At 60.5% G+C, this 9807-nt stretch overlaps 1 protein-coding gene across 2 annotated transcripts in view; it reads left to right on the top strand.

The window, feature by feature from the left end:
* GNA12 (G protein subunit alpha 12) overlaps positions 1–9807 on the top strand; it is a 110913-nt gene extending 101106 nt beyond the window's left edge. For both annotated transcript variants that reach the window (XM_019422507.2, XM_053894182.1), the window contains 2 exons: positions 6394–6444; positions 7732–9807. In XM_019422507.2, coding sequence (XP_019278052.1) covers positions 6394–6444; positions 7732–8301 — 621 coding nt within the window. In that variant the 3' untranslated portion in view covers positions 8302–9807. The remainder of the gene's footprint in view (positions 1–6393; positions 6445–7731) is intronic.

Raw genomic sequence — 9807 nt, forward strand, 5'->3', positions numbered from 1 at the left:
TGAGATCATTTACTCTCACAAGACCCCGGTGAAGCGTCACAGGCATTCAACTTAGTTAGCAAAGCCGGAATTCAAGATGACATTTCCTTTGGGGAATTCATGTTTTTTTTAAGTATTTGTAAAAACCCTCTATTCACACATGTTGTTTGGTCAGCATCTCTATTAAGCCAAAGTTAAGACTTAAATTGGATATTTGTTAAGTAATGGAAATGAAAATCTGACCCTTGAAATAACTTGTTGTTTTTAACATACAGCAGTTTTAAAATTTGTCCTTGTAATCTGGAGGCACCTGGGTGGCTCAGTAGGTTAAGTGTCCGACTCTTGATCTCGACTAAGGTCACGATCTTGTGGTTCACGAGGTCGAGCCCCACATCAGGCTCTGTGCTGACCGTGTTGAACCTGCCTGGGAATTTCTCTCCCCCTCTCTGCCCCTCCCCTGCTCACTCACTTTCTCTGAAAAATAGACATTAAAAAAAATTGTGTCTTTGTAATTTGTTATGTTTAAATGAGTAAACTAATCTCCGGGTCGTCTGGCTCACCGTTGTCAAGTCCTGGATCTCCCAGCACAGTCGATCCCCTGTTAGAACCTAAAAACCAGCTTCCCTGGTTCCGGAACTATAGGAGGGGCTTACGAGTGCCCAGACAGGATTTCAGACTAAAAAGCCACTGGCCCCAAGTGAAGATCTGTGTTTTCCTTCCTCCACCCACCTCACACCTCCTTTGTCCTTTCTCACACCCCAGCCCCAGGGAACCCCCTCCATGCACTCACCTCCACCTCAGGAAGTACCTCCAGTGGAAGGGTGTGGGTCACGTTGCTGGCAGAGAAACAGGTGTGACCAGTCAACCTGGAATACCGATCTTGTGTTGAAAGAGCTGAGTCCGTTCTCTGGAGATCTTGACTTAGCCGATGGAGGCGGGTGGGGCCAGCCGACGTCCGCCGACGGGACCGCCAGAGCGCGGGCAGGCAGGGGTGCAGGAGGCTGGGTCTGGGTCTGATGATGCCAACAGAAGCACATGGGATTCTCGTGCGGCCGGTGTGGGTGATGGGTGCTCCCAGGGAAGACGGTGCAGGAGACCGTCCATCTGCCGAAAATGATCCTTCTCTCTGCGAGGGTGACGCGCCCAGGCCTGCGCACTTTTCCGGCCACATCCGCCTGTCTGCGGCGCGGATGCGAGTGTCCCAGCGCGGTTCCTTGACACTGATCGCCCCCTCTGCCCGCTCGATCACCAGCACCGCCCCCCAGACTCGTCCAGCGGCTGCTAATAAAAGTGCACATTTCGGGGCGCCCGGGTGGTTCGGTTGGTTGAGCGTCCACCTCTCGACTTTGGCTCAGGTGGTGATCCCAGGGTTGTGGGATGCAGCCCCGAGTTGGGCTCTGTGCTGACTGTGGAGCCGCCTGGGGATTGTCTCTCCCTCCCTTGCCCCTCTCCCCTGCTCATATTCTGTCCCTCCCTCTGCCCCTCTCCCCTGCTCATACTCTCTCCCTCCCTCTGCCCCTCTCCCCTGCTCATACTCTGTCCCTCCCTCTGCCCCTCTCCCCTGCTCATACTCTCTCCCTCCCTCTGCCCCTTTCCCCTGCTCATACTCTTTACCTCCCTTGCCCCTCTCCCCTGCTCATACTCTCTCCCTCCCTTGCCCCTCTCCCCAGCTCATACTCTCTCCCTCCCTCTGCCCCTCTCCCCAGCTCATACTCTCTCCCTCCCTCTGCCCCTCTCCCCTGCTCATACTCTGTCCCTCCCTCTGCCCCTCTCCCCTGCTCATACTCTCTCTCTTTCCCCTGCTCATACTCTCTCCCTCTCCCCTGCTCATACTCTCTCCCTCCCTCTCCCCTGCTCATACTCTCTCCCTCCCTCTGCCCCTCTCCCCTGCTCATACTCTGTCCCTCCCTCTGCCCCTCTCCCCTGCTCATACTCTGTCCCTCCCTCTGCCCCTCTCCCCTGCTCATACTCTCTCCCTCCCTCTGCCCCTTTCCCCTGCTCATACTCTTTACCTCCCTTGCCCCTCTCCCCTGCTCATACTCTCTCCCTCCCTTGCCCCTCTCCCCAGCTCATACTCTCTCCCTCCCTCTGCCCCTCTCCCCTGCTCATACTCTCTCCCTCCCTCTGCCCCTCTCCCCTGCTCATACTCTCTCCCTCCCTCTGCCCCTCTCCCCTGCTCATACTCTCTCTCTTTCCCCTGCTCATACTCTCTCCCTCTCCCCTGCTCATACTCTCTCCCTCTCCCCTGCTCATACTCTCTCCCTCCCTCTCCCCTGCTCATACTCTCTCCCTCCCTCTCCCCTGCTCATACTCTCTCCCTCCCTCTCCCCTGCTCATACTCTCTCTCTCCCTCTGCCCCTCTCCCCTGCTCATACTCTCTCTCCCTCTGCCCCTCTCCCCTGCTCATACTCTGTCCCTCCCTCTTTCCCTCTCCCCTGCTCATACTCCCTCCCTCTGCCCCTCTCCCCTGCTCATACTCTGTCCCTCCCTCTGCCCCTCTCCCCTGCTCATACTCTCTCTCCCTCTGCCCCTCTCCCCTGCTCATACTCTGTCCCTCCCTCTGCCCCTCTCCCCTGCTCATACTCTCTCCCTCCCTCTGCCCCTCTCCCCTGCTCATACTCTCTCTCCCTCTGCCCCTCTCCCCTGCTCATACTCTGTCCCTCCCTCTGCCCCCTCCCCTGCTCATACTCTCTCTCCCTCTGCCCCTCTCCCCTGCTCATACTCTGTCCCTCCCTCTGCCCCTCTCCCCTGCTCATACTCTCTCCCTCCCTCTGCCCCTCTCCCCTGCTCATACTCCCTCCCTCCCTCCCTCTGCCCCTCTCCCCTGCTCCTACTCTCTCCCTCCCTCTGCCCCTCTCCCCTGCTCCTACTCTCTCCCTCCCTCTGCCCCTCTCCCCTGCTCCTACTCCCTCCCTCCCTCCCTCTGCCCCTCTCCCCTGCTCCTACTCCCTCCCTCCCTCTGCCCCTCTCCCCTGCTCCTACTCCCTCCCTCTGCCCCCTCCCCTGCTCATACTCTCCCTCCCTCTGCCCCTCTCCCCTGCTCATACTCCCTCCCTCTGCCCCTCTCCCCTGCTCATACTCCCTCCCTCTGCCCCTCTCCCCTGCTCATACTCCCTCCCTCTGCCCCTCTCCCCTGCTCATACTCTCTCCCTCCCTCTGCCCCTCTCCCCTGCTCATACTCTCTCTCCCTCTGCCCCTCTCCCCTGCTCATACTCCCTCCCTCCCTCTGCCCCCTCCCCTGCTCATACTCTCTCTCCCTCTGCCCCTCTCCCCTGCTCATACTCTGTCCCTCCCTCTGCCCCTCTCCCCTGCTCATACTCTCTCCCTCCCTCTGCCCCTCTCCCCTGCTCATACTCTCTCTCTCTCTTCCCTGCTCATTCTCTCTCGCTCTCTCTGTGAGATTTAAAAAAAACTTTTTTAATGCACATTTTGCTGGGAGTTGGGTCAGGAAGGCAGGCTGATGTCAGGTGTATACCTGGTTGCCTCTGAGCACGACTAATTTATGTTGTTGTATCGAATCCGTGAATCTGTGCCGTCACTAACGAAGGGACTCAGATTTGCAGACCATGAAGAGTTACGGAAAGCCCGTAAGTTGTCGTGTTCTTTTCTTGCCTGACCGTGTTACTGCAGCGGCCGTCGAGAGGACCCCAGCACCGTTTTGCCTTGCGTGATGCTCTCTTTTTGTAAAGGCATCGTCTGTGCCCGTCTAGGCTTTGGTAGCAAGTATACGTAGCCTTGGGTCTGTGAGAAATAATCCAGAGGCTGGAAAGCCCAAGATCAAGGCACCAGCAGATTCGGTATGTGGGGAGATCCCCCCCTCCCCGCCCCCGGTTCGTGGACGGCATCTTCTCATGTGTCCCCACAAGGCAGGAGCATGTGCTCCAGGGGCTCCACCCTGACCACGCACCGGGACCAACGCACCCACGAAACCCCACCGCCCGACACCTTGACACTGGGGTGTAGATTTCTGCATACGAATGGTGGGGTGGGGGGCACAGTCTGAGGTTCTGGGCGGCTAAGTCCACGGTAGCACCTCCGCTCCCACCGCGTGCCGCTTCTCCGAAGGCCTGACTGCTTCCCCACAGTGTTGGAAATCTGTCAGAATTTAAACCTGGGCGTCTTCCTGAGCTGGTGCTCTGGGAGCCGCGAGGCCCGTGCAGACGACTGTTCTGTGGCCTGCGTGTTGAGTCCCGTGGCGCACACGTCAGTCTCTGTCGGTAAAACCCCAGGGTCCACACCTGGGCTCCCGCTCAGCCTGGCGGAGTGGCTCCTTGCCGGTTCGGACGAGCCGATTCTCCCGTTCCCTGCTGGCCTCTCGGCCCCCGACAGAGCTCTGTGGACCCTCCAGCCCCCACTGAGACGAGGCGGGTCCACCTGACCCCGACTCCCCCTCTCGCATGCGGCCCTCCCCCGAAAGCGTGCGGGTGCCCGACCCTGCGGAGCGGCAGAGCCCCAGATACACCTTGCGTCTTGGAAGGAGTAGGAGGAGGGAGGCACGCGGCAGAGGGAGAAGCGGTGATGGTCTGCGTCCCTTAACGTTGGAGTGCAGGTGGCGTGGCCCTGAGTTCAAGCTCACGGACGATTTCTCCACCCAGACGTGGGAGACACACCTTCTCAGGTTTTAAATATACTGACCCATTCTTGTGTCCCCTGGGGCCTCTTCCTTTCCCTCCTGTGCCGTCGGGCTGATCACCTATGTCCCAGGGTCTCCCCAGGACACTTGTGCCGCGACGACAGAATGTTGGCCGGGACATCTGCATTGCCGTGACCCTCTGCCCAACCACCCCAGGACCCCCGCTCCCGGTGCAAAGTCACGGTGGCAGGCGGGTGCAGACACGGTCCTGAGTCTTCATAGGCTCTCCTTGCACCTTTGGCAACCCTGAGTCGGGGGGCAGCGGGGGTAAGACACACGGGTTTGGGGTGAACGAAGGAGCGGTCATGAATCAGGTGCGTTTACGGTCTGTGGCCGCGGCCCCTTCACTGACCAGGTGCTTCCCGTCCCGCAGGGGAGGCGGCGGGATGTGCGGACCGGCCACCCCACACTGCGGTGACAGCTGTCCCCACACCCAGGCTGGAGTCGACGGGGGACAGAGGCCTGAGGCCGGGGTGTCGGGGAGTGAGTCTCCTTCCTGGAGCTCCAGGTGTATATGTCCCTAGAGCAGAGAGCAGACTGCGGTCCAGCCGCACCCTAACCTGAGGAGGAAAACTGCGAATGCTGACCCTAACCTGTGTGCTATGTGTAACGCGTGCTCCCGTCCCCTTACAGCACGCACTCTTCTGCATTCTCTGAGAGGCCGCTGCTGTGCAACGGGAAGGCTGGTTCCCCCTAAAAGAAACTGAGTCCTCGGTGCCCTCCCTGGGGAGACAGTGGGGAGAGGCTCAGATCAGGAGCTGGCTGCTCCTGTCATTTTCGTCTTCTTTCTTTTCTTTCTTCCATAAAGTCACAGGCTCAAGCCGTGGTGCCAGCCTTTCTGGTGGTCTTTCCTGGATCGGCCACCTGCTGCGTGGGTGTGGCCATCCACTTTCACACGTCTGTGCAGAACGTAGGCTGAGCTGGGCTTCCCCAGGTGACCCTCCCCGGGCCCGTGTGAGGCAGCGTGTGTGACCCAGCACTGTCCTGGTGGCCTGTCCACCGTGGGGAGGCTGTAGCCGAAGCCCGTGGAAAGCCATGCCCCTCGAGTGTATGGGACATGATGCGTTTCCTACATCCCGCTTCCTGGGGGAAAACTGCCCTTCCTCTGCTCGGCACGGCCTCTAAACACTTCTGAAACAGAGCACGGGAGGCCCCAGGGTATGCCGGGAGCTGGAGAACGGTGTCCGTCTGTCTGCACTGGCCTCCGGTCCGCAGCACGTCCAGGGGAGTGAAGGGGTCCCCGCTCCTCCACGGACATCCAGACTGAAGGTCCTCCTCATCCTAGGCTGTGTGTCAGGTCGTACGAGCATGGCGAGTAGCAGTGGAGTTTTAGGCCTCTTTCCGGAAGCTGGAAAGCAGTTTGTGCCGCACCTGTTCTCTTCAAGAGTCACCCTGTCTGAAGACGTCTGGGGCGCCTCAGGCCACCTCTGTCAGCACAGACTGCTCCCGGGAACTTAGGCTCTGGCTCTGGAGCATCCAGTGTTCGTCTGTGGCAAGGAAGGGATTGGCTGGTCAGAGGGGCCAGCACGCCGCCCGTCCCCAGAGTCCCGCGGGAGTGATTTGAAAACAGTCTGAATTTGAATGTTGGGGTCTCGGCGAGAGAAACCGCACTTAAGTTCAGTTGTGTTTTGAATGTGTAAAGACGCCCGTGCACTCGGGGTCTCTCCGCCTTCCTATTCGTACAGGGGAAGTAACGCTCATGTGACTCTGTCTTGACCGTCTAGTTGCCAAATCAGGGTTCGCAACCGTGCTGACTCGTGTGTGTTCTTCCTCCGCGACAGGGTGAATCCGTGAAGTACTTTCTGGATAACTTGGACCGGATCGGCCAGCTGGTGAGTACAGTCCCCACCCGAGAACCTGCGACCCAGAGTTGGGGAGCACGTGGTGAGCCCCGTGACGAGCGGGACTGCCGGGCTCTTAGATCCGCGCTCGGTGTCAGGGCCGACGGCCAGCGAGCGCGTGGCAGTGAGCACTCCCCCTGCCGGTGGAGGACACGCTCACGTTCCCGCCTGCGGACCGTGCTCCCTGCTAGATTTCTGTAAGAAATCCTTCGCTCTGCTCGCCACAAGGGGCGTGGCAGTTCTTCGGTAAAACGGAGGGTTTCCTTTAACTTTTTATCAGGGGAGCCTCAGACGTACATAAACACAAATCGTGCGATGCGCCCCCAGGCCCCCGCACCTCCCAGGAAGCCATCTCATCGGAATAGGGCTCCGGAAGTCCTAACCACAGTGCCGCCACTGCTCCCAAGGCATTGGCAGCGTTCCGTAATCTCAGCCGATGGCCGGTGAGCGCTGAGACCTGCCCGGGTGTCGTCGTGTGTTCCCGTGGGCGCCGCTTGCTTTAGCGGTTTGAGTCCGCGTCCTCATAAGGCCCGTCCTTCACAGGAGGGCCACGTCACTCCAGTGTCTGTGAAGGTTTCTCCCTCGTCTTTCCTTGTCGCCGTTTATTCGTGAGGTCGTTGGATCGTTCCTCCTGCGGCTGCCCCACGTGCGGCTTTGCTGTCCCCTCCCGGCGATGCTACCGAAGACGCCCCTCTGTCCCCCGCACCCCGTGAGCCGGTCTCCGGACTGAGAGGCCTCGGCGGCCCTGTTTGGTCTCTGGCCGGGCCGCCGCCTCAGTGCTTGTGCGGCCGCTGGAGGGTTCAGCGGTGCCGCATTGCGGTGACCGGAGAGTCACCGTACTTGCTAAAGACTTCCGAGAATAACATATTAAGTATATCGCGGGCGAGATCTGAACAGCATCGCGAAACCTAGATTAAATCGGTTGGCGGTAAGGTCTGGGAACGCGTACGCTCTGGAAGTCCGCAGTCGGAAGGTGGTTGTGGGGCAGAAACCGAAGCCGCGGTCGGTTTCCCGTGGGCACGAGCACGGGGGCGATTGTCGGCTGCAGCTGACGGGGAGGATTCCGGTCACCTGCCTCGGGCCGGGAGCCTCCGCTCACGGGAGACAAGCCGCTCGATGCCTTCGCTTCCCTTGCCGTGGCCAACGTTGATCCTACCGCCGAAAGTCACTCTGGTGCCTGGTTCGAGTTCTCACGGAAGTCCCTGGGGCTCTTCTGGCCCTCGGGTCCTCGCGTTCTGTCTCTCCTGCTAAACCTCTCCCTTCTCCCGTGTTTTACAGAATTACTTTCCCAGCAAGCAGGACATCCTGCTGGCGCGGAAAGCCACCAAGGGCATTGTGGAACACGACTTTGTCATTAAAAAAATCCCTTTTAAGATGGTGGACGTGGGCGGCCAGAGGTCCCAGCGCCAGAAGTGGTTCCAGTGCTTCGACGGCATCACGTCCATCCTGTTCATGGTGTCGTCCAGCGAGTACGACCAGGTGCTCATGGAGGACAGGCGCACCAACCGGCTGCTGGAGGCCATGAGCATCTTCGAGACCATAGTCAACAACAAACTCTTCTTCAACGTCTCCATAATCCTTTTCCTCAACAAGACGGACCTCCTGGTGGAGAAGGTCAAGACCGTCAGCATCAAGAAGCACTTCCCGGACTTCAAGGGCGACCCCCACAGGCTGGAGGACGTCCAGCGCTACCTGGTCCAGTGCTTCGACCGCAAGAGACGCAACCGCACCAAGCCCCTGTTTCACCACTTCACCACCGCCATAGACACGGAGAACATCCGCTTTGTGTTTCACGCCGTGAAGGACACCATCCTGCAGGAGAACCTGAAGGACATCATGCTGCAGTGAGCGAGGGCGCCCCCCGCCCCCCGCCGCCTTCCGCCGCCGCCTCCGCGGCCACCGGCCAGCCCTCCCTGGGCCCGGGGTGGGCCTCCCGGACCTGTGCCGCCGCGCCCGCCACGCCGCCACGCCCCAGGCCCGGGGCCACGGACACCCGGACGTTAGCTACTGAAGCCGGGGCGTAGTCAAACTACTGAGAATCCAAGGGGTCACTCTGCCCTCGGTTCCCGACACCTGGTAACACCGCTCCCTCTCCCTTCACAGAAGCCGTATTCCCCTCCTGACGCAGTTTCATGAGGACCCTGCGCGTGTGCGCGGGGAGGGGGTGGGGCGTGCACACGCCGCGCACGCTCGGGAATGACCAGGACACAAACCGGCCAGCCTCGCAGGTGGCTCTTCTCTCTCCCCCGCCAGTCTTCCGCGAGAGACGCTAACCCGAGAGCTTTGCCTGACGGCGGTTTGCGGGACATCGGGGGTCTCCGCGCCCCCTCCTAGAGCGAGCACGTTGCCTTTTAAAACCCCGGTGCCGGCTCGAGGGGCCCTGGTCCAGGCACCCTAGCTGAGGCCGGGGGCCCCGCGTTGGAGGGTGGGAGCGGGCTCGCCTTAACGCCACACGGCCGGTGCTGGTGATCCGCCCCGCCCTGCTCTGCCCGGGACCTCTGTCCTCCGGTCACCTTCCGAGACCTGCACGCAGCCGCACCCGGGCTCCCTTCCCTCGGAAGGTGGGAGAGCGCTTCCTGCTCCCCTCGGGACTCCTGAACACCGGTAGGATTCCTGGAGGAGCCTGTGTGAACGCCACGGCTGCCTGGTGAGTCCACCTGCTGACCTTCCACGAAGCCCAGACTCTGGAGCCGGAGTCCGAGTTTCTGCCAACTGCTGCCACCTCGATGCCTTTGGGCCGGGACCTGCTCCCGGCTCCGCTCGGACCTTCACGCTCACCGGGGTCTCCTCGTCGATGTGCACATGCCACAAGTGATCGCTACCGGACGTGGCTCTCTTCCGGGAGAAGCCAGGGAGGTCTGTCCAGGCCCGCGAGCTTGGACATGGCAGATCTCCTCCCCACCCCACCCCCCCGCCGTGCCCCTACCCACTCACCTTTGCACCGGTGTCTCCCGCTGGCTGTCAGATACACTGCGTCCCAAGCTGGTCCCGCTGTGCGTTCCTCTGATAGAAACGTCTGGTGTGTCAGGACTTTTCCTAGTATTTGGAAGGAAACAGGAAGCTTCCTCTGACTGGCACCAGACGGTCACTGTGGCTGAGTAGCACCCGTGAGGCCCCCGTCCCGAGGCTGCCCTGCTCCCGATGCTGTGTCCCTTTTGCGTCAATCCTGGCTCGTTTCCGGCGATCTTGTGGCCTGTGCTGACCCAGGAGGAAGGACAGCAGGACCTGCTCCTGACTCGTCCTTGTCATCAGTGTTCTCAGTGAGGAGACCACGGGAAACTCCCTCTGTCTCTCTCCCTCCCTCTCCCTCCCTCTCCCTCCCTCCCTCTCCCTCCCCCCCTCTCCCTCCCTCCC

This window comes from Panthera pardus, unplaced genomic scaffold (genome assembly GCF_024362965.1).
Source record: "Panthera pardus isolate Hobbes unplaced genomic scaffold, ASM2436296v1 HiC_scaffold_4, whole genome shotgun sequence".
Taxonomy (NCBI): Eukaryota; Metazoa; Chordata; class Mammalia; order Carnivora; family Felidae; genus Panthera; species Panthera pardus.